This window comes from Barbus barbus, assembly GCF_936440315.1.
Source record: "Barbus barbus genome assembly, chromosome: 1".
NCBI classification, from domain to species: Eukaryota; Metazoa; Chordata; class Actinopteri; order Cypriniformes; family Cyprinidae; genus Barbus; species Barbus barbus.
In genome coordinates, this window is record NC_136729.1 from 8,949,578 (window position 1) to 8,976,614 (window position 27,037).

Here is a 27,037-nt window from a genome sequence, read left to right on the forward strand (position 1 = left end):
AATATGTAAGTTTAAATATACCAAATTCTCTTCAACAACCAGACTAAATATTTAGCTAGTCATAGATTGCTGTAAACTAATATGCTAACTGAAGCTCAAAATGTCCACCCTGTCGGCCATTTAGACTCAATAGTGGACATAAACACGACAGGGTGGACATAGCATTCATTTGTGATTGAGCATGTAATTTATATTATTTATTAATATTATATTTTTTTATAATCCTGTTTAGGAAAGGGACATCATACCTTCCAGAAAATATAGTTTACATCTTAATTTTGCAATGAAAATGTATTTAACAGTAATGTATACGTCCATGACAGGGTGGACACACATTATGGTTTATGCTTCGAGTAATGGCCCATAATTATCTTTAAAAATGTGTGAGAGCTAAGCTAATATGTTTCTATAGTACTTGAGTGTCTACTATTTATATGACATGAGACAAAGCGAATGGGAAATTAAAACCAAAATTGAGAATTGTGATGGTTGAAAGGCACTCTATGGTGATATTTTCATTTTATTTGTGAGTTTCTTTGTGAACCGCAGTATCCCTGCGCTCTCTGACCATACCGAATGTGGGGAGAAATCTCTGATGTTGGTCAGTCCCTCCGAGCCAGCTCAGCAGCATTAAGCTCTTTTCTTTTCTAAAATCTGTCCTCCAGTCAAGGTTTGAAACACTAGAAACGGTCCCGGCTGTAGGCCTATCCTGAAAAGGTCTGGCTTCCATGTTGTCATGTTTATGGGGATCATCCATTTATTAGATATAGATGTTGGAGATATGGGTGTGTTTTTGAAATAAATCAGAGAAAGGGCTGTGATGACCCTCACCCAGAGCAGCTTGGGTTTTATAGACGTTTGGATGTTTTCGTCTGCTCAAATCTTTTCATCAGGTCATTTTCTTTGCTTACTACTGTTTGTTGTTAGTAGTACGCTTGGCATTGTCAACTCATCTGCCCAGAATATAGTACTGTTGTATTGAATTACATACTCATGATCCACATATGTTGCTTTTATGCAGTATCTTTATGAAATGACAATGTTATGGAATCTGTGCAATAGAGACCCAACAAAGTTAATGCGATGATGTGCTGATTTCTTCATCATTATCCTATCAAAATGATTGGCTGTAACTGGAGAGCATTATCAGCTTTTCAAAACAATTGATTCTTATGACCGCCCGAAACAAAGACAAGAACAAAATGTGGGCAAGTTCACAAACTACTTGCACCATCTTCAGCCTTGCCCTAGTTTAAACACACTTTTTTTTATATACAATTAAGGCTCATCTCTTTTTAAAGTTTGTCCTGTTCATCTACACAGTCTCTAGACCAATGGTCGGCAACAGGCCCGCCAGCAATAATATTTGCATAGAATGAATTTGGAGAAATTGGATTACTTTTTTGCATTCACACACACACAGAGTTGAATCTACTTTTAGTAGTTTAAATTTTGAATTAGATGAGTGATTTTTTTTTTTTTTAGATATAGATGTTGGGCATATAGATATAGGGGCAATGACATTTTAGCGGTTGTGGTCTAAACTCGTGTTGTGGCAGTAGTTTTTACCAAGGTCATACATACACATCATTTTCACCCTGATGGTGCAATGATTGCATTGCACTTTAAGGGCTCGACTGTTTGTGTGTGTGTGTGTGTTCAGACTCAAGTGAGAACCTTCTGGAACCATCTTTTATTTGAAGAGTCAACTGATGCATGTAGATCCCCAAGTAGAAAACGCATATCATTTGTATGACTACCTGAGATGGGACAACTATATAAAAATAAGGCCTATTTTTGTACTATATGTGGTGCATTGTCATTTACATGTAATTTAAAGATTATTTTGCTCTTTTTTTTATTTAATTGATGTCAATATGCGAATTATAGATTATACAAAAAAAAATAAAGATCTATGCAAACTTCAGCATTTTCCTTTGTGAACTCTGTTGTATTTCTTATAGGTCAGATCAAATCTCAGTCCACAGCCATGCTGAAAGCTTTAGTAGTTTTTTTTATTAGGCTAAGCATAAATTGAGATTTCCTTGACAAAGGTACATGACACCTTTTAAAGGTTTTGCTAAGAAAGGTCTAGCATCCTGTTGAGATTGAAGTGTTGAGTGCGTTGACCTCAAAAGCGAGATGTAACTATGTACAATACAATAGCGAACAATACATTTACATTGTATGGGCCAAAATTATCGATTTTTATTTTACGCCAAAAATCATTAGGATATTAAGCAAAGATCACGTTCCATGAAGATATTTAGTACATTTCCTACCATAAATATATCAAAACTTATATAATATGCAATATGCATTGCTAAGGATGTAGTTTGGACAACTTTAAAGGTGATTTTCTCAATATTTAGATTTTTTGGACCCTCAGATGCAAGTTTTATCTCGGCCAAATATTGTCCTATCATAACAAACCATACATTACATTTACATTTATATTTAGGCATTTAGCATACACTTTTATCCAACGGAGGACAATAGAAGAGCAATGATATGCAAGTGCTATAACAAGTCTCAATGTCAAGTCTACATCATCTGAAAGTTGAATAAATAAGCTTTCCATTGATGTATAAATCTCAATTTCAAAAAACCGACCCTTATGACTGGTTTTGTGGATCAGGGTCACACGTAGTAATAGTAAAATGCAAATAAACTATTGTGCTACTAGTGTTTGTGTATTTTTATGTGTATACATGTATCAGGCTTTAAGCATATACATATAAGAAATTAGCCTATAGAGAGAGAGAGAGCACATACTATATGCATGCAATAAGCTTCTGAATTATTTTGTGAATTATTGCTTCTGTCTAGTTTGAAGTTTAACGTGCTTTTAGTATTATTTGTAATGTTTAGTAATATTAAATAAAACGTATCGTAATAAAATCACATTTTAATACAAATATGAGTGTATACGTAGCCTACGTTCATAGCAGACAGGGTATATGAAATAATACAGCCAGTGTCTTGTGCATCCGCGTCTCGCGTGCCGGATTCTTCCTGCTTTGAGCTCTACAGCCACCGCTGTCATCGCAAGAGTTTGTCTGTCTACCGTGTCCAGTCTCCACCGTTTCGAAGCGCTGTTTCTTCTCGTCTCTCTGTTCTAATGGAGAATTGCGTGCTCCTATCTCCCTGACAGGTGCGTTTCTCTGCGCCAGACACATCTGAGGTGAGAATTCACACTTTTGCATGTCTCGACTATGAATAGTCGGGGATGTCTGATTGTTTGATTTATTTGAGAATATAATTCAACATTATAAAATAATGTAGCTGTGTTGTTGTAGCCATTGACTGACATGCAGAAGAAATCTCATTAAACCAATAATAAACAATTAATTTAAAGTGTTTTTTTGTTGTTGTTGTTGTTGTTTGTTTTTTAATCTTTGAACATCTGGATGATTTATTTATTTTTTATCAATGTCTATCCATTTTATTAAACAAAACGTGACCGTATTAATTTCTGTAATGGGTCGATACAGTTGCTACACAAACAAAAACGGGCTATGAAAAATTATTTTATATTGAAATCAATATAAGGAGTCACTTTTTGGTTTAAAAAAAATGTAAAACGCACCAGGTCTTTATATAAAGTTTTGTAACGTGTTTTATATCTAAGGTTAGTTCTCATACTCTTTGTTGTTTGTTTGAATTTGAAGTAGCTTATACATAATAAGGATTAATTATATGTAGCTAATAACTAGTTCAGTCAGGCCTATAGTGGTGCAGAGATAGAAATAATAACACTATTTAGTTTACTGCTGTACATAAAGTAGATCTTATGCTTTGTAAATCATTAACATTTTGGCATTTCATAATTTTTCCTTATGACTGAGCTGTTTGCTATTAAATAACTTTTCACATTTGATATGCCTTTGCAGTAAGGGAAGTGGTGATTATAGACAACATCCCTTTCTTGTCCTAAATTGCCCGTGAGGAAATGAAAGCTTCTGAAAACTCCCAGGTTTTTTTTTTTTTTACAACAGGCACACAAAAGGCTTCGATGATGTGACGAAATGCACATTTAAAGCATTTTAAAAGTCTATAATATTCTTCCTCTTTCTGTAGATCTTGGTTTGTGGTGTTTCTCATTGACCTGACCAGCAAGTTTCATTTACCAACATACTGCTGCTGACAGATACCCACTGTAGGTCATCTTGACTGTCATTTTTGACTTCTTGTTAACTGATAATAACATTTTTGCACACAATTAGCTGTAGTAGTGTGCTGCAGGTATGGGCTTCGCAGAGGACCTGTGGTGCCCTCAGGGTCACGCCGCTCTAATGAAACTACAAGACTCAGAGCTGCGTTTGATGGAAGTTATGAAGAAATGGATGACGCAGAGGGCCAAGAGCGATCGCGAGTTCTCCATGCAGCTGCATCAGATGTCAGCTATTGTTGAGAAGCTGGAAGGTTCTCAGCCTGGAGGAGGTCTTGACTACATCAGCCAGTTTAATAAGGTTCGAAGGATCCCCTTAGCGAGTATAAAACTTCAGAAGGCTTGTATTTGGAATTTCCAGAGGTTGATTCTAATTTATATTTGAGATTTTAATGCGTTGAGATGGTATATCCATATTAAAATGCTATAAATCCTTACTTTCCATGTGATAGTAATGCTTAAAGGCAAAGAAAGTGCCCTGTTTCTGAAATGGGAAATTGCACTGTAACAATCTAAAACCTGCTGTCAAAAGCCTTCAGGCTTTCTCTGATATTCTAGACTTTTTTTCTGCTGACTTTCCAACTGTTTAGACTCTACAATGATGCTAAAACCTCTAATTGAGCTTAGGGCATGAATGGGCCTAAAATTGCTTTATTTTCTCTGAGTACGCAATTCTCAAATATTCAGAATGCAAGCCATTTTTTTGATTGTTGCTTTCACTTGAGAGGTGCATGCACCACAATAAAATATAATCATGCATTCACATTTTCAATGCCTACTTTCTAAAACTTAATTTTCTTGCATTCACAGTCGTGGAACGTGCTGGTCAGTCAGACGGAGAGCCTCAGTCGTATTATGCGCAAGCACTCTGAGGATCTGATGGTGGGACCCCTCAGCAAACTCACCCTCCTCATCCGGGACAAGCAGCAGCTGAGGAAGACTTACGGGGAACAGTGGAACCTTCTCAACCAGGAGCTGTTCAGGGTCAGCGCCACACGCACATCACTCTCATACTCGTACACTCTCAACAATGAAGGTTCCTTATTGTCATCAATGGTTTCGTGAAGAACCTTTAACATCTTTTCAGGTTCTTTATAGTGGAAAAACATTCTTTAGATTATAAAATGTTCTTCACACTAAGATAAAAGGGTTCTTTTATGAACTGAAGGTTCTTTGAGGAGCTAATAGAATCACTGTGAAACCCCCCTTTTGGAATCTTATTTTTAATTATATATATATATATATATATATATATATATATATATATATATATATATATATATATGCTACCATTCGAGTTGTGTTGCAGTACAAGGTAGTCACAATGCTGAGAGCCAGTAAATATTAAGTTACACATTAAATATAGGAAATATTTGTGTTTGAGTCATGAAGTATGCATATATTTGAATTGATTTTCCAAGTTTCCAAGATGTTTTTATTCGCGTAACACTACTGTTTAGAAGTTTGGGGTTGGGTTTTTTTTGGTTTTTGAAAACAGTCTCTTATGCTTATCAAGATGCTTATTTGATCAAAAAGTACAGTAAAAACAGTAATATAGTGAAATATTATTTCGATTTAAAACAGCTGTTTACTATTTTAATGTATTTTAAAATGTAATTTATTCCTGTGATGCAGCGCTGAATTTCCAGCATCATTACTCCAGTCTTCAGTGTCACATGATCCTTCAGAAATCATTCTAATATGCTGACTTGCTGCCCAAGAAACATTTCTTTTTATTATCAATGTTGGAAACAGTTGTACTGCTTAACAATTTTGTGGAAACCATGATTAATTTTTTTTTCAGGATTCATTGATAAGTAGAAAGTTCAAAGTTCAAAATAACAGCATCTCAGAAGTTGAAACGGTCAAAAAGAATTTATATGAAATAGAAATCTACACCATATATGTGCGATCTTTTCACATACAGGCATAACTCACATCTTCATCAGAGCATCTATAATTATATCCTGTTTGGCTTTGTGTGTTTAAATGTTTGGTACAATCTAAATTAGATAGAGGAAATGTAAGTGGTAAGCCATCAAGCAGTTCTTCGGTTTATGCTCATTTTATTTGCTTAATAAACATAGCAGCGGTTTCTGCATAGATGCTCTCTGCTGAAGCTTAGTTTTGGTTCAATCTCTTCGAGTTTTGAAGTAATAACTGAAGCACAAGTCTCCAGATGATCTTCAGATGGTTTCTGTGAATTCTTGAATGGTTTAACGCTGCAAACATGTACGCTAACAAACATCAGGAAGTGGAGAAAAAAGAACTATTTAGAGCACTGTTTCTAGTGAATCTTATCAGCTCTATCAGCAACAAAACTTTGTGTGTCTGTTTGTTTATGGTCAAAGTTACAGTTGAAACGGTTTACTTCAGCAACCAGAATTTATAGCGGAAATTAAGTGGTGAGACAAAGTGATACATTTATTTCACATTCAGTAGTTTTGTCAGAAAACCTGTCCATGTTGGTCACAGTATAGCTTGCATTTTTGCCTGATTGGGCTTTTATTCAGTAATGCATTAATTTGCACCAAAACACAGTAGTTTGATTGACTGCATTAATGGATATAGGAAGTGACTACTGCGGCAAATAAATCATTCTTTTCATTACTTATGTTTAGCCTGGAGGTTTTTAAAACTATTATTAGCTAAATATCACACACATTCGACCTCATATCTAAAGCTTGGTAGTAACATGTTGAATTGATTGTCAGCAATGAGTTTTTGCTCCTCGTTCTTTTATGCTTTTGATTGCCCATGACACACGTGACACTTTGATGCACCAACCTGGATTTTGATTGATTTTTATTTATTTTTTTGTCCTGTTGTGTAAGGTTAGGTCACCCAAACCGAGCTGGACCGGCTCAAGTCCAGTTACAGACAGCTAGTACGGGAGGCGACACAGGCTAAAAGAAAGTACCAGGAAGCAAGCAAAGGTAAGATGCCTCACTGCTGCATAGTTCTCTAAAAAGCCTGGCCATTTTTCTTTCATTTTGACTGTGAATTTTGTAGTCTGTGCTGAACAGATAGACATACAATAAGAGGAACTGTTTAATGTTTAAACACTGAATGCTTTTATGATATTATGTGTAAACAAGGACCCTTTAGACCAAGAAATGTTTCTCAGGTCACAAAGATGTAACAAAGTTTCCTCTTACAGAGGAAACAAGAGAAAGTAAATGTGGTTTCTCCAGTGGCCATAGTGTGAATGCTCAGCAGAGCACTTTTTGCAGCACTTAGACAGGCCAAAATTAATATAACAGTAAAAATAATTAATATACAGGCCACAGACATGAAAGGTAAATTACAGATACTGTGCATTTGCAGTTTTGAAGGCATTATTGAAATGAGCTGCACATGATGGGTACAATTTTATCACGCTTTGATAGGATAAGCAAGGTGTATTATAGCCTTTAAAGCACTTGGTGGTTAAAGCAGATGGTTTGTTGGCTTACTGATTTAAATAAGCAAATATAGCACTTGAGAACTACACTACGGTTCAAAACTTTGGGGTCCGTAAAATGGCTCTTATGCTCACCAAGGCTGCATTTATTTGTTCAAAAATAGAGTAAAAACGGTAATATTGAGAAATATTTTTACAATTTAAAATAGCCGTTTTCTATTTTAATACATTTAAAAAGTAATTTATTTCTGTGATGACACAGATGAATTTTTAGCAACTATTACTCCAGTCTTCAGTGTCACATGATACTTCATAAATCATTCAGATTTGCTACTCAAAAAACTCAGTAGAAGTACTTAGTAGTAGCAGTAGTAGTAGTATATCAATGATGAAAAAATAAATACAAAATTCAAAATAACAGCATTTATTTGAACTAAAAATCATTAGTACATTATAAATGTCCTTATCACTTTGATCAATTTAATTAATCCTTGCTGAATTAATTATTTTAAAAAATCTTACTGACCCCAAACTGTAAGAGTATTTCATTATTTTTTAGCAATTATACATCTTGTAAGATTCAGTCCTCTAAAGGAGAGTTTGTCGAACCCATGTGCAGTTTATTTAAATCCAAAGCACATGTGTATATATATATATATATATATGTATGTATGTGTGTGTGTGTGTGTGTGTGTGTGTGTGTGTAATCACTAAACAAAGAAGGCCTGTGAATAATCAGACAATGAACCAATGACCAAACAGAACAGAGAAACACATGAGCAGAACAACCGATCAGAATGTGGCTCGTGGACAAGGGTAGCACATTGCAAGGGTTAAAGCTAGAAGGGATACGTATGGTGCTACTGGGCATGCGCACATCAATACAGCATAATTTTTGTCACACTGTACAACAATAGTTACTATTTTTTAATTCTTGAAAGGGGTAGGTTTAAGGTTGGGTTAGGTGTAGGACTTAATAAAACACAATCTAATAGGTAGAAAATTAATTTCATTGTTTGTTTCCGGTCGGAGCTATATCCCTTCTAGCCACAACCCATTGCAAGATCACAAGAGGAGCAAGGGAAACACATGACAAACAGGAAGCATGACCATGAGAATTTCAAAATAAAAGACATGAAAACATTAACTGAACAAAAACACAAAATAGACATGATATATCCCTCCCTCTAAGGGTGGCTCCAGACACCCTAACATACATACTTACTACCCATTATGCCTTTGGCATGTAGGGAAGCAACAAAAGTCCTCCACTCTTGTCTGTTCTGGGCCAGCCTCTGGATGGTACCCCAAGAGCAGTTCAGGCTCTGTAGTTCTATAACTAAAGAACCCTAACATGACACCCACCCAAAACCCAACATAAACCCAAAATTCCTGGAGAGTGGTAGATCATGGGGGAGGGATGGTGGCCCGGGACTGTGAAGTGGAACTTGGCCTGGATTGTGGTGTGGTGGCGGGCCTGGACTGTGGAGCAATGGCTGAGACCATGGACCGTGGAGCAGTGGTGGGCCTGGATCGTGGAGTGAAGCCCAAAGTACACTTCGGTTTTTATGTGTACACGAAGGTAAGCATGAAGTGCGAGTGGGGCAAATTTCGTTACCAGAAAACCATGTGCACCATCCAATTTTTGTGACGGAGCGTATTTGTACATGCAGGTCACACATGCTCATTGACTTGGTTTTGCACTAATCAGTTGTTCCACAAGGTGGCAACACTGGCCAGGGCCACTATTTCACAGTAGAAAATGAAAATAAAGAGACGGAACAACAACAACAAAATAGCGGAGATTGCAACAACAGCAGATGACTGCATTGACAAGTGCTTGTGTGAGAGGGTTATAAGAGAGACGCAACTTTAGTTTAAAAGAGATTAAAATACATTTTTATTGGTCATAATTTATGGAGAAAAATAGAGCAGACATTGGACTAAGATGACGCTTTCTAGTGTGCATGTGTCGACTGCCTGCATTCATGTCCGCTATTAAATGGAGTATACTTTGAAAGGACAGTTAGTGTACACGTACAAGACTGAAGTAAACTTTGGGCTTAACGGCAGACTGTGGAGCAGTAGAGGACCTGGGACATGGAGTGACCATAAAGGATCAGGTAACTAGTGCGGAGCCAGAGACCAGGGTGGAGCTGGTGGAGCAGGTAACCAGGGAGGACCACCTCAGCAGAGCAGACTGGACTGAAGATCCTCAGAGATTAGGAGGCCATGATGGAGCAGAGGCATGGGTGGCCCACCTGGCCGCGACAGCGAAGACACGGGGTTCAGAGACAGCCTCTGTGGCCTTGACAGGACAGGTAGAGAGTTTTCAAATGGTCTCCATGGTCGTGACTTTCGTGAGAAAGTCCGGAGGAGCTGTAGTAGTCGCCCCCACCTCTGAGGAAGTGTATGCAGCCCACACACACATGACATCTACCATCACAGGAAGCACTATGGACAGTGGAGTGATCTCACGGACTTGGACTTGAGGTCACTATACTTGGAACCACCAGAGTCATGTTTGATGAATTCAATGTAGAACCAAGCTCCATTTCCACCGGAGCTTGGATACTATATTATGGATACTGCAGCCCCCTCACAAAAAAATCTTCAGGGCAGATTTGAATGAGGTGAGGAGAATCTGGCGTGGCGGCCATGGTGTGTTTTTGGTCTAAAAGTGGTGACAAGGCTCTGGCTTGATGGTCATTGGGGCGACAACACAAAGAAACGTTGGCTGAGCAGCCTTAGTCTCAGCCTCAGACGTCACGCCCACGGAACGCTGGCTAAACGTCTGATGCATATGGCACACTTTTCTGGAAACACTTCAGGAATGCCGAAGTCGTCATCTGACTGGTTGAATTAAACCGGATTTCCGGGAGACGCGAATGTCGTGTTTATTTTCGGTCCGCCGGGAAACAAAGATGCCGTGGCGCCAAACCCCCTCACAAAAGATGAAAGCTGTCGTGTTTACAAATGTGACGACGAACGCTTATCAGGGTCAACTAAATGCTGGATTTTCAAAAGTATGTGAAATATTTAATGTTCGCAGCATAGAATCTTTAAAATACATCCGAGAGTTTCACACACCGGTTTGTTATTGTGGTGACATTTCCACTCCCCGAAACGTGACGCTAAATGAAACAAACTATGACTGGTGGTTTGACATGTCGGTCTAATGACCTAAGGGGGCGGGCCTTGGCCAATGAAAGTGGACATCTATTCCAGACCTTCAGCCATCAGTCTGAAGGTCTGGCTACGCAAAACTAGAGCAGCCCCAACATGACTTGACACTAGTGTTGCGGCAATGACATGATGAGGCCTTGGTGTGGTGGCCATCGAGGCTGAGGACTCTAGCTTGGTGGGTACTGTGGCATTATGGGGTCCCTCGTCTGCAGTTGCCACAGTGAATGAGGAACCCCACAGCAGAAGAGCATGGTCAATACGCTGAGCCAGAGTCCAGTGAGGGGTGTGATACAGCATTAAACAAGATATTTATTCTGTTAGAACAAAAAAAAAATGTCTTTGAGAGCAGTGTCATTAAAATCCACTAAATTACACAATCCACAAAAGTCCTCCACAAACTCCTCAATGGGGCAATTGCCCTGACGAAGATGCAGAAGACGAACTGCTGGGTTCATGTTTAATGGTCTAGCTTTCTGTAACATTCAATCCACTGAAGGCAAGTTTGCTGAACCCATGTGCAGTATATTTAAATCCAAATGTGAAGAAATACAAGATAAATAGAGACTTGATTTGGCATGAACATGAAGAAATTCACCAAACAGTGGGTTACGTAGAACAAAGCTAGACAAAGACAATGGAAACATGAGGGCTATATAACTGAACAAAAACACAAAACAGATGTGATACTGTATATATAAAGGGTCGCATAGTCTTTTGTGCCTGATGCACAGCTGTACATCAACTTTCTTCTAGATGGTCATGTGTATTTGTGGATGGTCTTTTGTACAGACAAAGACCGCGAGAAAGCAAAAGAACGCTACATCAAAGCCACTCTGAAACTGCACGAGCACCACAATGAATATGTGCTGTCGGTGAAGGCCGCGCAGGTGCATCACCAACTTCACTATGGTCAAAGCCAGCCGGCCCTGCTGGGAGCCCTGCAGACGCTGCAGGAGGAAATGGTGCTTATTCTGTGAGTCAACATTAATAACATCATCACTATAACCGTATACTGTGAAATCATAGTAGTTAGCATGGATCTTTATGCTTTTAGATTCTCTCTGCCATTTGATTTTATTTCTATTCATGACAGTGGTAGATAATATCAAGTAAACTTAATTTCCTTAAAAATAATCTCAATTATAGTATCAATAGATTTTTATGGTTTCTAAATTGTGGTTCTTGCTAGGTGATTGCTTACTGGCCTTAATAACTCATTGCTTTATTTTAAGAGTTGACAATTTTCCCCACAGTGACTTCTGCTTTTTGAATAGGCGATATGTCGTACTGTTTACTTCTCAAATGCGCTGTCTGTACAGTTAGTAAAAAAGAAGTAGGTGGTTTGCGGTGTCTTGCGTGTGAAAACGCACATGACTGATGTGGCATGTTGTTTACTTAGGAAGGAGATTCTGCAGGAGTATTTCGATCTGTCTAGCTTGCTTCATGATGAGGTGGTTAGTGTTCACACTGAAATGGCCAATGCCCTGAAAGCCATCCAGCCACAGAAAGAGTATGAGAACTTCATCCAGCAGAACAGGTATATATCTTTCCCTTTTGTTCCCAGGTTTTGTTGAATGCAATGTGATCCTGGACCAGAGGAACAAGGGATGTTGCAAGCTAACTTGCTTGTTTATCTTCTGTGTAACTTACTCTCATCTCTTAGTGAACATGAAATTGAATGGACCCCGTTTACTTTCATAATTGTTGTTCCTGGTATTATTTTATGATTCATCAGTGCACAATATTATAAAGAAAAGACGTTGAGATCAAACAGTTGCTCACAATACCAGGCCTTTCATTATTAGCAGATATGCTGCTGGTGCATGAACACCTGCAACAAATGACATAAAAATAGGTCCAGTTCAAGCTTTTAAGAGTCCTCCAAAAATAAATGGTCACTGGCAAAATGTCTAGAATAATATAATTAAATATTTGAATGTAATTATATGTAATTTAAATAAATAGATAGTTTTGCAATAAATATTATTTCTATTTTATATATATATAAAAAAAATAAAAATACAAATTGCATGTCTGTCATTAGAGAATGAAAATGTTGTGCCATGTGAGATCAAACAGTTTCTCACAGTTTCAAGCCTTTCATTAGCAACTGTCCTGCTGGTGCATGAGCTGTAAAGTGAAAGTCTGCAAAAAATAATATAATATATCCTCTAAAAATAAATGGTCACTGGTCAGACATCTGCTACAATATAATTAAATATTTGCATGTAATTATATATGCATGAATGAATTGATAAATAAATAGTTTGTAAATAAATATTTGTATGTTGCTTTAGAAAAAAGTCACAGTTGTGCTTGAATGTGTCAATAGAGAATGAAAATGTGTTTACTGCATAATAATGTAGCTACAACACTGCTCAAATCTTGGACATAACTTAGGCCATGTGAGCATTGTAATATAACTAATAACATCATAGCCACCAATCTAATCATGATGGATAAAATCAAGTCCCGCCCTGCATTTTGTCCTAATGAATATTATGTTTGATATTATGCATGGGCCTGCAGATGCTTTCATGTTAATGCACCTTTAAAACGATAGTCAGGCTTCTGTCTGTCCATGTCTCTGCATGCACATGTACGTATATGTATGTGCAGGTCGAGAGGAGAGGTTCCTACATGTGTGGAGTTTGACGGCAATTTGTTGGAGGACGCTGAAGATCTGAAGCCTGAAGATCTGCAGCTCAATGAGCTCACAGTAGAGGGGATCCAGCATCGGTGAGTTTCTTCTTTCTGCACACCGCTGTACAGCACAGTGGCACCAGTGAAAGCAAAAATGTCATAGAAAGGTAGAAGTGAAATCCGAACTCTCAGATGTTTTGTCATTGCTTCTGAAACCATCATGTGAACATTTCTTTTTTTTTTTTTTGTGTTTTTTAGAGGGTGGGGGAACGAGGAGTATTTTTCCATAGCCTGTTTGCTTTTCAGTTCATTATTTGTTTTTGTGTGTTTTGGCCGTAAGGCATCGTCTTGAGCTAATTGGGAACCAAATAATTGTTTTTTTTTTCAATTACTTACAAACTGAAATTCATTCTATAAGCAGAACATCCAAACCAATTATCCTGTTTCCTACAACAGAGTTTTTTTGAAAGCTATAAACACTTTTTACTCAAGCTACAAATTAAAAAAAAAAAAAATCCCAAAAAATTCTAAAGGCATACATTCATAATGGCATCAGAACCTGTTCACAAACTTTTAAAGTAAAGAAAACAACACTATACGAAATTGTTCACTCTGTTCAGCCACAGACTGATCTCTTTTATTCGCTAAATACTGAAATACAAGAAAACTAATGTTATGTATGCACTACCGTTCAAAAGTCTGTGATCTTTTCAAAGAAATTGAGACTTTAATTCAGCATGGATGAAATTGCATTCAATTGATCAAATGTGACAATAGAGACTTTTACATTTTTAGAAAAACTTTTTCAAATAAATGAGGTGCTGTTGAACATTTATTTATCATGGTTTCCACAAAAATATTAGTCAGCAAAACTGGTTTCAACTGATAATAATAAGAATTTTTTCTTAAGCATCAAATCAGCATATTAGAATGATTTCTGAAGGATCATGTGACACTGAAGACTGGAGTAAAGATGCTGAAAATTCACAGGAGTACATTACATTTTAAAATATATTAAGATAGAAAACTGTCATTTTAAGTTATAATATTTCACAATATTACTGTTTTTACTGTATTTTTTTCAAATACTTGCAGCCTTGATGAGCATAAGATCTTTTTTTTTTTAAATCTTACTTTTTCCAAACTTGTGAACAGTAGTGTACAGTTTATGCAAATATATTGTATACACGTTTAGCAACTGGAAAATGATTCATGTAAACAAGATACATATTTCCTCATATAATGTGTAACTCAGTGTTACTGGCCTTCAGCATTTTGACTATCTTCTGTTTCAACATAACTCATTTTGTACTCTCATGGCTTCTCATTTTTTTCTCTTCTCCAAGGCTCACCGCTGTGGAGGAGGAGCTCCTGGGTCTCGCTAGTACTCTTGGTTCCCAGCAGGCCACTGTCAACCAGCTGGAGCTGGATCTGCAGAATGAGCAAGGCAATTCAAACACAGGCCAGAGGTGAGCCTGTGAACTCTCCTTACACGTCTGAACTCCTCTGCTGCAGATTTGCCAAGTAGATTTTTAAGAGGACGTTTCTACATCTTTTTAGGCAAGTAATCATTTAGAAAATGTTTTTATACAAAGTCACTTACAATTCACTTCCTCTAGAGCAACCAGATAGCTCAAGTGTTGCTCCTATTATATTTAAATCTCTTACCCCTGCAACATATCACCAATACACCATCATGTTTAATATTAAATCCACTATTGCAGTGTATTTTACTGCAGAAATTAAAAGTGAGTTCTGATGTGTGATTGAGACATGAATTCATATAAAGTGATACTGCATAAAGCCCTGGGTCATATGACTCCTTGGAATGCTACATTCTGATATATTTTGGGAAAAAAGTCTGGCCAAAAGTGACTGGCCACTCACTTCTGTCTTTAAAGGAATAGTTCACCTTAAAAATGAAAATTGTCATAATTTATGATAACCCTTTAGTATAGGGACCAATTCTCACTATTAACTAGTTGCATATTAGCATAATATTAACATATTGGCTGTTTATTAGTACTTATGAAGAACACATTCTCCATGACCATATTCTACATCCCTAATCCTACCCTATACCTAAACTAACGACTACCTTCCTAACTATTAATAAACAACAAATTAGGAGTTTGAGGCAAAAGTCGTAGTTAATGGTTTACCTTACAGTAAAGCGTGACCTCATTTACTCTCTCAAATGTTGTTCCAAACCTGTATAAGTTTCGAGTACAAAAGGAGATATTTTGAAGAATTCCGAGGAACCAAACAGTTGTTGGTCCCCGTTATGTTCAACATAAGAAAGAAACTCACACAGGTTTGGAACAACATGAGGGTGAGTAAATGATGACATCATTTTCGTTTTTAAGGTGAACTATCCCTTTAAGGAGAATCAATCATACAGGGCAGCAACTTAATAAAACAAGAATAGTCTGTTTAAAATGTACCATTTTAAAGCGGCCATATGATGCGATTTCAAGTTTTCTTTTCTCTTTGGAGTGTTACAAGCTGTTTGTGCATAGATAAGATCCCTGAAGTAGCAAAGACTGAAGTCTCAACCTGAGATATTCTTTATAAAAGTTAAGACTCGACCACGTCCTCCTAAAACGGCTCATTTAAACACACCCCCACATGTCCACGTCACAGTGTGGGGAGATTTGCAAAACACCGCCTAAATGTATACGCAATGAAAGAAGTTGGAGCTATTATTCTCGCTGTAGTATTGTTGCTGCCACCGGAGCCATGTCCTGGAGACGCTGTGTTTCATTGTGAAAGCGAAAGTACTTTGTTTGGCCTTCCAAAAGAGAGAACAACTAGAAATCAGTGGTTAAGTTGTATTTACAACACTGTTCCAGAACAGTTCAACCCAAATATTAGAGTGTGTGCAGCGCATTTTACAGAGGACTCTTTCCTTAACCTGGGAGCTATGCTCAAAGCTATGCTGCCAGCTGTGCTCAAAGGCTGTTTCTATAAAGTGGGGCAATTCCAACTTTGCAAGGACAGTCTGGCGCTTCTGACTCGCAGCCTGTAAGTACGTTTTGTTATTTAAAGAATTTGCTACTTACTATTCAAATGCAAGTTTTGAGCTGTGTAGAGTAGCGCTTGTTGTTTGTCGTTTCTCTGATCACAAATGCAGACTAGAAAAGAGTAGTAGACAGTATAAGTCATTATAATCAGTAATTTTGTCCCCACTGGATGCAACAAATGCCTCATTTATAATGGGTTTTATTGTTTTTGTGTCGTCGCGCCGGGACACGGCATCACAATACGGTAAGGGGCGTAATTTCCGTCTCACGCTTGAGGTATTTGGCCAATCACAACGCACTGGATAGCTGGCCAATCAGAGCACGCCTCGCTTCTCAGAACGATGAGCTTTGTAAAAATTTCCGTGTTTCAGAAAGGCAGGGCATACATTAATGTACAATATGTGGAAAATAATGTTTTTTTTTTTTTTACCTTAAACCGCATAAACACATTGCATTACACCAAATACACAAAATAATGTTCTTTTTGGCAACGTCATATGACCCCTTTAAAACCGAGTTCCAAGATATGGAGTTTATTATCATCAATCAAACCATACCTGGTATTTACACCTAAAAAGCCTAAAAACTCAAAGGTAATGAAATAAATATTTGTTGCATATTATGAAGAGGGAAAGAAAGAAAGAAAGAAAGAAAGACAGACTACTCCCAGAATACCCAGAATTTAATGCTTTGGTGCTAAAAATTTAATTAAATTAATTATTTTATTTTACTAATTTTATTGGGGGACTTGGGCAGAAATAGAGTTTGACAATCTGTATCTAATTAAATCATTTAGAATCAATAATATTCAGATTTCACAGAATTCTCGCTGTTGTTTACACAAATGTGAACTTGTTCTCCTCTGTTTGTTTTTGTAGGGTGTATCACTTTAGTAAGCGTAATGCTCTGGAGGACAGCAGACAGCAGGTAGTTCTATGCATGGTGGCTCGAGCTCGCCTGGAGGCCCAGCGGAGGCTTCTGGCTGATAAACTTGAGACTCTGGGCAGTAAGGAGGCGCCACCTATAGGCCTGGATGATGATCGGATATCTGTCACATCCAGCAACCCAGTGAGTCCACTCATATCTCATTAAATCTGTCCTGAGAGCTTCAGTTCTTCATACATCTGCTTTGCAGACTTCAATTGTGCTTGACTTGTTGGAAAGGTTTCGGGATACCTTAAACTAAACCTGGGATTTTCTATTCTTCAGAACAAGCAAATGTATCCAGCTGTACTATATAAACTACGGTTATGCTTTATTTTAAGGTGTCCTTGTTGCAGTGTAATTATATTTAAGTACTGAGTAATATTAATTAACTACATGCACTTACTATATAGTTAGGCTTGGGATTAGAGTTTGGTTTAGGGTTAATTGCATGTAATTATGCATAATTTATTGTTATTATAATAGTAAGTGCATGTAACAAGAACACATTAAAATAAAGTGTTACCTAAACTACATATCTTTACTTTTAAAACATGTTTACTTGCAGGTCAATGGAGTAATAAGTAATGATGAGAAATAATTTTTTTTGCCTTTTGAACTAAAAGTACATTGTTGCAGTGTATGAAAATATACTGTTGCTTTCTGAACTTCCTTTCCAGTGGAAAGAGACTTTTTTTAAAACAAATTAGCAACTTAGATGAGTACTGTATATCAACTCATTACCATAAAGCCCAGATGAACTATCGATAACAGTAAAATAAGTGGACTGTAGATAAAATGAAAAACATGAAATGGCCCCTGTAAAGAATCAAGTGGCTTCAAAGCTGTAAAATGCAGTGTCATAAAGGTGCATTGTAAAAGTAGAGCCAGTCATGCTGTTACATTGATTTTGAAATATGAGAATTACACAACCTTGTTGACTCTGAACTACCAGGACTTACTCGCATGCTGCTGGTTGACCTTTCTGAATATGGTTGTTTCTCAAGCATACATCACAAGACTGAGACATGATTCCACTGTAAATCATCTGTAGGCAGTTTGTTTAGCTGATCTCCCAATTTAACTGTATGTTTTCCAAACAGATATGTTCATTTCTATAATTTCACGTATGTTCAATATGGTTTATTGTCATTGTAGAAACAAGAAAATTTCAGACGCATTAATTCTAGACATTATATAATTTGTATTTATATAAATTTTAGTTATTTGTATTAGACCTTGTTCTTTCCATATTAATGCACCCCTATATATAGGGGTTATATAGCTGTGGAGTCTTGTGGAGCCAACAGAGCAATTTTGTCTTTACTGTTACAATACTTTTGGAGGGCACTGTATGATGGACTGACTAACGAGAGGTTTTTAATAAATGTACAGTTTTATTTGTCATGCTATTATATTATTCATTGTTTGATCTTGCAGGAGCGTGATAAAGACCATAAGCTCCTCAACATGGATGTAATCGTGAGCCATCTCAGCAGCTTGTTCAAGCCCAAGTATACGGTTGGTGTTTTTTAGTGTCAGTCTTCCTCTCTCACCTCCTCCCTGCTCTCTGCTCATAGCTGTATGTGCAACTTCTTCCTGTAGAGTAGTGTATTTTATACATCTCACCAGGTTCCCCCCGCCCTGGTGCCCGTGCCTGAGGCGGAGAAGCCCTTGAACCAGCAGAGCTGGTATCACGGCGCCATCCCTCGTCTGGAGGTGCAGGAACTGCTGAAGAATGATGGTGACTTCCTGGTTCGAGAAAGCCAGGGCAAACAGGAATATGTGCTGTCTGTGCACTGGGGCAGCCAGTGCCGGCACTTCCTCATTCAGAGTACAGACGTGAGTGGGTTTAATAAGTGATATTTATGCCAGTGCATGATGTGTGCAGGGATTAATTGTGAAGCCATTCTATGCATGTTTATGTGTGTGTTTAGGGTGTGTATCGTCTTGACGGTGAAGGCTTCACCTCTGTACCGCTGCTAATAAAGCACCTCACCTGCTCCCATCAAACCGTCACAAAGAGGACAGACATTGTGCTGAGGAGACCCATCGTTAAGGTTTATCACTGATCCCAAATCAGTCACATGATTACTATATAGATTACTGCTGAGGAGTGATAGCCAGATATATATTGGGCAAGATTATTAAAGGGGGCATAACACACACAGTTTCACTCAATCTCATGTTAATCTTTGAGCACCTATAGAGCAGTACTGCTTCCTTCATATCTCCAAAAAGTCTTTAGTTTTATCATATTTATAAATGAAAGATATAGATTTGCGATGCTCTCCGGACACAGCCGAGCTCGTGGAGGTGTGCCGTGGGCAGAGCTAAAGATTGACGAGCACTTAAGTGCCGATTGCCAACAAAAAACACATTTGATGCCGTTTCACTTACCATCTACAGTTCTGAATCATGACCGGGATCTTTTATAGCTCCATCTTTCAGTATCAAACGATCAAATCCAGCGTCGAACTGGGCCTTATTTATAAAAAGTTCATCAACAAACACATTTGAGAAACTCTGTTGCTGCCCCGGAAAAGCAAACTGCATCTACTGTTCATGTAACGCTGGGTTCTTTTGGGAAGCTGAACAAGGTTATCTTTCCCTCACAACCAAAAACACATTCTTCCCGAGCGAGTCCCATGCAGTGCAGCCGAATGAAGCGCATTGATGGGCGTGCTCTTGATCTCGCTCCAGTCGATGTGTGCGCGGGCGCGCTCTTCTGGGAGAAATGCCCATATAAGGAGTTCCACCCGTCATGATGTCATGAAGAGCCATGATCGAAAAAACTTTCCAAAGCTTGTACGAACCCGGAAGGAAGATTTTTGGCACAGAAATACTCCATCATACTTCCAAATTTTTGGCCGTGCTTAGCATGAGAATCCAACTCTTTAACAGTGTAACTAACTCTGAATGGATGAAACAGCATTGGACCCCCCTCTTTAATTAGAAAAATTGTCAATTTCCCTTGTGTCCAATGTTTCTTCTTCTTCTTGTAATATATTATAATTATTATTGTAATAAGGATAATTGTAATATTAAAATGATTATTATTGTAAAATATTGAATTATTACAAATGTTAATGCAAATAAATATTATTTTGTTTTGTTTACAGTCCCTCTTGGAAATGTTCATAAAGGGAACTCTTTTGAAGGGAAATAAAGGGAACCCCCCCCCCCCCCCCCCACACACACACACACACACACACACAAATAAACCATTTTGCCACAATATAGGTTCTACAGTAGTGATAGGGAAATATGTATTTGCCAGAACTATTAAATGGATAATAAGATTTTATTATTTTGAACAGGACAATACTCTTGGCCAAAAAAGAGAAGTGTTAGCTCCCCCTTGTGTCCACATCAGAATATGCTAATTTTATTAAAATATTAAAATATTTAATACATTACAACAATATTTCATTTATTTATTTATTTGTTTATTTATTTGAATTATTTACAGTCCACCTACAAGATGCTCATAAATGAACTCTTTTGTCTCAGAGGAAGCTTTTTTTCCACAATAAAGGATAGAACTCAGAAAATCATCTTTTAACCTTTTCAGAAGTTAAAAGTTCATATATGTATTTCTATTAAGAGCGTTGTCTCCAGATATGGGCACTGACCATTAAATCTATATCGGTTGTGATTGGCCAGTCAATATGACGATGCACAATTCATTTTACGGGATTTTTTTTTTAGGATAAGTGGGTGTTGGAACATAATGATGTAATTCTTGGACAGAGCATTGGTCGGGTGAGTTTTAGACTAATAAAAAGACTAATAAAAGGATGTCAGTAAAGATTATAAATAACATGTCAAGCCAGTATTTTGTTCATAATGTTGCTCATTGTAATGCTTGGACGTTATCAGGGCAACTTTGGTGAGGTGTTCAGTGGGCGCCTGCGTTCAGACAATACTCCAGTCGCTGTGAAAGCCTGCAGAGAGAATCTGCCCGCAGAACACAAGAACAAGTTCCTAATGGAGGCCAGGTTTGTATAGACACTTATTGATGCACACATTCTGCATATACTCTCACATAACACTCTCATTTAACTAAACATCTCTCCATTTCTATCCCAGGATCCTAAAGCAGTATGACCATCCAAATATAGTGACGCTAATCGGCGTCTGCACACAAAAACAGCCAATATATATCATCATGGAACTGGTGCAAGGTACATCTAAGCTTTTATTAAAAATCATTTAAAGGAACAGTGCACCCAAAAAATAAATCATCCTTTACATCCTTTGTTGTTTCAAACCTGTATGACTGTCTTTCTTCCACGCAATGCAAAAGGCGAACATTTTTTTAAATTAAGCTCCAAAAATAAAAAAAGCCCCATAAACACAATTCCACATGACGCGTGGTATATTTTCCAAGTACTCCTAATGTAGTACTCATATGATAAATTGAAGAACAAACATATGTAAAAAAAAAAATAAAAAATCATATGGTGTATAAAGGTCATCATCAATAAATTGTATTTTTAAATTATTCAAATATTATTGAAATGTTGAAATTATGAAATATTTATGTAATTGTTTTATTTATAATTTACTTGGAAAAGTTCATATAAGAACATTATAAATTATATATTGTTTTGAATATTATTTTTATAATGAAATATTTCTTAAATTAAATTAATAAATGATTACAGTTAGAAAAGAAAGAAACAGTGTATTTATTTAATTTGATATCATTTACATAGAAAAGGTTAATAAAGCAAAATAAATCTTTATTTATTAATTATTTAACTGATTGATATTATATTTTAAAGTTAATAATCTTTAAATCATTTATCGTATGATGTTGAACTAATCCGATTTTGCTGGCAGGAGGGGACTTTCTAACCTTTCTGCGCACAGAAGGCCACAACCTGAAGATCAAGATGTTGATCAAGATGGCAGAGAATGTGGTGTCTGGCATGGCATACCTGGAAAGCAAGAAGTGCATTCATCGGTGAGCAGTTGACAATGAAATCTAGTGAAATACTCCACAAGATCTTAGGATCAATGCTGAAAAACTATAGTAGATGGTGGATCCATAAAGCTCTAGCAGAGCTCACAGCTGGTTTTTATTAAATCTAATAGGTAGACTCTAGGTATTTCACTATTATGGTTAAGTCTCTTTACCAGCGGTTTACGAGCAATGCCCGATGGGAAGATTTTGGGGTAATGAGCTGAGAGGAAATGAAACCTCACTTCTCCATCTGATAGTGGCTGTTTGCCTCATGCTTCAGTGTCTCTAGAGAGGATTGAGTTTCCAGACAGCCAGTGCACTTTCTGTTTCACTGTCTGTCATTCCTATACTTTCTTTTTAATTTGCTCTGGTTGTTTTTTTGTTAGCTTGTCTTATATTTGTCTCCATCAGACTTTCTTTTTCTGTGCGTTTACATTTATTTCAGAGCAACCTGCAATAAATCTCTCTAATTCTCCCTGTCTCCAGAGATCTGGCTGCCCGTAACTGTCTTGTGGGAGAGGAGAGCATGGTGAAGATCAGTGATTTCGGTATGTCTCGTCAGGAGCAGGATGGGGTTTATTCTGCTACAGGAGGAATGAAGCAGATTCCAGTCAAATGGACGGCACCAGAGGCCCTCAATTATGGTAATACTCGACCAGGAGTTTAAAAACTTTATTCTTAGATGAACCCCTTAGATGTCAAATATTTGATTTAAGTACCCCCTGAGATTTTAAGGAAATACTTCAATTATATAATGTAATCATATGCACGTTCATGGTTCTGGCGCCCATTAAGAAAATACAAGTAAGCTTAAAAAAAAAACTTTTCTTTATTTAGATTTTTCTTTTTTATCTATATACTATTATCTATCTATATATTGTTAATGTGATATTATTATTATCAGAATTATTATAATAGTTCAAATTTAAATATTGTTAGATTATTTTTTTTATAAATTGTTAGATTAAAATAAATTAAAGAAAAATCGTACGTTATCGGTAACACTTTATAATAACTTTCATTTATAAATCATTAACAAACATTATATTATGTTTAACATCATTAGTTAGATGACGAAGAGCGAGAAAGAGAGAAATGTGTCTCCATATTTAAATTGCACATTAATGAAGTAATGTGCTTGTAAATGTTTACTAAAAAACTACTATTAACCCAAACCCAAACCTAACAGTCTACTAATAGTCTAATGAAAGTTAGTTGACATATAGTTGCAAAGTTATTTTAAAATAAATTGTAACATTGTATCATAAATCTGTAATCAGTAAACACAAAGGTTTTCTCTTAAAATGCTGTTCTTGTTGATATTATGTATGGTTGTTGTTTTTGCCTTAATAATAAAAATACTAATAACTGATCACCTTTTATTCACACTTTGTTACAGCAGCTAAAATTCGAATTCCCATAAAGGAACTAAATGTTTAATAATATAATGTTTATAGACATTTACAAATGATGAATAGTTTCAACTTTAGATTGAGTACTGCAAAAACCTGAAAAAATTAAATAATTAACAAATGAATTATAAATTGCAACAACAAAAACAATCTGATTCCCGGTACTAAATGAATAATAATAAAATGTATAAATAATGAATAGTTTCAAATTTAGATCAGGCACTGCAAAAAACATTAACAAGTGATTAATAAATGATTTGTATAGATGTATTATCAGTAGAAGTCCACATACACACCAGAAGAAAATGCAAATGTGTCACATTTACATATTGTGATTGAGAAATCAATGAATAGGGAGTGCTTAAAATAACTAACATTTTTACAACATGTATAGGCATAATAATTATTTTATTTACACTGCAAGTTACAATACGGGTATTTGTCTTAAATTCTTCCATTTCAAAATTTCAAGTTTTTGTTTTGCCAGAATGCTGGTGAAATGTTGTAAACCTTAGCAGTGCAACAGACTATTTAATTTAATTGTAGCCTTTGATTTGATAGTCACACTAAGCTAAACGCGCAAATTATTTTGTTTTTATTTATTTAGTATTATTTTGATTTTTAGCGTTTCATGAACTCACAAACTCCCTGCAGTTCCCTCATGAACCCCAATTTGGGAAACCCTGTACTAGACCAATCCTGCCAATCAGATATGAGACACTGTATGTATCCATGTGTTTGACTGGTCCTGACTGAGGGGTTTGTGTCTCAACGCTGCCTCTGCTGGTTCATCAGGGCGATACACCACAGAGAGTGATGTGTGGAGTTTCGGAGTGCTGCTGTGGGAGACCTTCTCCAAAGGAGTCACACCGTATACCATACCGCATAACATGAGTAACCAACAGACCAGAGACGAGGTGGAGAGAGGTACTTCACATGCATCAAACTCAGGTTTATTGCCTGTTTGCAAAGCGAGTGTTGTTTATGTCTTGTTTTTGTGTTTAGGATATCGCATGCCTGCCCCAAATAGCTGTCCGGATGAAATCTATGCCCTCATGTGTCAGTGCTGGCAGTACGATCCACGAAATCGACCCTCATTTTGCAAACTAAAGGCAGATCTGTATGCTTTATGTCAGTAAAACACACACACACATGCTCGCATGTAAGTGCAGCTTGTCTTATGATGAGGCCAAAGCAAAGATTTTATTTTTTTTATTTGTGTGTCACGGTTGTAAAAAGCAAGTCTGCATATACAGTAAAGCGTGCCTTCTGAGAGAGTACTGTTAATAAGAGCAGATTATAATTAAGAATGTTTGATTTTATTTACATACTGAATTCTGTGAAAAATGGTTTTAATTGTGACATCCTGATTGTTTAAAAAAATGAATAAATAATTTTTTTCCAGGTGACACATTTGACCGCATAAAAACAAGTCTGTATATTTACTGTTTGTTGTATGGAAATACTGTAAATAAATGTAATAATCATTTTTAATAACGACTTTTGTTTAGCAAGAATACATTTCAAAAGTCAACGGCGCAAAGTCATTTTTAATGTTGCAAAAAAATTGTTTTAAATGAGGCTGTTCTTTCACAAAAATATTAAGCAGATCGACTGTTTTCAACATTGATAATAAGAAATGTTTCTTAAGCATCAAATCGGTATATTAGAATGATTTCTGAAGGATCATGTGACACTGAAAACTAGAGTAATTATGCTGAAAATCCAGCTTTGCATCACAGAAATGAATTATATTTTAAAATATATTCACATGGAAAACAATTATTTTAAAATGTAAAAATATTTCACAATATTTCAGTTTTAACTGTATTTTTACAGAAATAAATGCAGTCTGGATGAGCACAAGACATTAAAAACATTGAAATTGAACCATTTTCAGTGGTAGCATATGCTAACATCACCTTCTGAGAAAGAATTTAGCTTTTTTTCTCCACTCCAACAAATATTCATTTGGCTGTTAAATAGGTCTTAAATCCATCATACAGTGACCCAGTACCTGTATTACTGACAAGCAGTGACCCTGCAGTGCTGCAGTTTTGTCGTGAAACATGCACTTAAGTTAGATTCCATAAACATAATGTTCCTAAAGCTTAATGCACAGCAGGACTCGGAGGCACACAGGTGTGAATAGGCGTGTTTATCTGTTCATGTGTCTTATCTGCCTTGGGCATGAAGGAGACAAAGGAGAAGATATGACAAATGACTCACGGACCAACCTGTTCAAGGCTTTAACCCTTTGCATGACAGAAACTGATTGCATGATATTTTTGGGGCTATCATATCACACTTTTTCATTTTTGCTGATCCAGGATCAATGTTGCCTAAAAAATGATACAAGTAATCACAGATGATCCAAGCTCAGCCTAATAAATGTGGGTTCAGAACAGTGTTATGATCTTAAGAAAACATCATAACATTTCAGTGCACTCAGACTGCTCGTTTACACTTGATAAAATCATTATTCGACTGTTTTTTTGTTGTTGTTTTTTTTTTAAAAAAAAGCTCAATATCGATTAATAAAGTGTGAGGTATGAAAAAACTAATATGCAAGTTGAAAAATTTATATTCAATGAAAAATCATTGTTTTGAAACGTCACACTGCAGTCTGCACAAACACGATATAGAGGTGCATCTAAAACAATTAGAACATTGTGAAAAAGTTTTTTTTTTTGGTAACTTATTTCAAAAAGTGAAACTTTCATATATTTTAGATTCATTACATGTAAAGTAAAACATTTCTTTTGTATTTTTTCTTTTCAAGTTTTTTTTGTTTTAATTTTGATGATTAGACCTTACACCTCATGAAAGTAAAAAATCCAGTCTCAAAATATTAGAATATTTACTAAAATTGATCAAAAAAAAGGATTTGCAAAACAGAAAAGTTCAAGTTCTTTAAAGTATGTTTATTTATGCACTCAATACTTGGTCGGGGCTCCTTTAGCACAAACTCCAGCATCAGTGAGGAATGGCATGGAAGCGATCAGCCTGTGGCTCTGCTGAGGCACTATTGAGCCTTCAGCTCGTCTGTATTGTTGGATCGACTGTTTCTCATCTTTCTCTTGAAAATATCCCATAGACTCCATATGGGGTTCAGGTCAGGCATGTTGGCTGGCCAATCAAGCACAGTAATATCATGGTCAGCAAAGCACTTGGAAGTGGTTTTGGCAGTGTGGACAGGTGATAAAGTCCTGCTGGGAAAGGAAATCTGGATCTCCATAAAGCTTGTCAGCAGATGGAAGCATAAAGTGCTCATAAATCTCATAAATTCATAAATCTCCTGGT

General features: G+C 36.6%; 1 protein-coding gene across 4 annotated transcripts; it reads left to right on the forward strand.

Annotated features, from left to right (window-relative positions):
* The first annotated feature begins 3,044 nt into the window (after positions 1 to 3,044).
* LOC306874413 (tyrosine-protein kinase Fes/Fps-like) lies at positions 3,045 to 25,272 on the forward strand. 4 transcript variants are annotated; one of them, XM_079424445.1, is made up of 20 exons: positions 3,045 to 3,184; positions 4,081 to 4,159; positions 4,227 to 4,472; positions 4,982 to 5,155; positions 7,011 to 7,107; positions 11,550 to 11,733; positions 12,160 to 12,297; positions 13,380 to 13,499; positions 14,750 to 14,872; positions 17,305 to 17,494; positions 18,791 to 18,871; positions 18,983 to 19,192; positions 19,288 to 19,410; positions 21,062 to 21,115; positions 21,233 to 21,351; positions 21,443 to 21,537; positions 22,199 to 22,322; positions 22,809 to 22,966; positions 24,530 to 24,661; positions 24,740 to 25,272. In XM_079424445.1, exons 3-20 carry the CDS (start codon positions 4,248 to 4,250, stop codon positions 24,871 to 24,873), a joined length of 2,481 nt encoding a protein of 826 aa, XP_079280571.1. In that variant the 5' UTR covers positions 3,045 to 3,184; positions 4,081 to 4,159; positions 4,227 to 4,247; the 3' UTR covers positions 24,874 to 25,272. The 4 variants fall into 4 exon arrangements, with proteins under 4 accessions (XP_079280571.1, XP_079280572.1, XP_079280573.1 ...); XM_079424446.1 differs by having other exon boundaries at positions 3,055 to 3,184; positions 4,236 to 4,472; XM_079424447.1 differs by lacking the exon at positions 3,045 to 3,184 and having other exon boundaries at positions 4,095 to 4,159; positions 4,246 to 4,472.
* Positions 25,273 to 27,037: the final 1,765 nt, after the last annotated feature.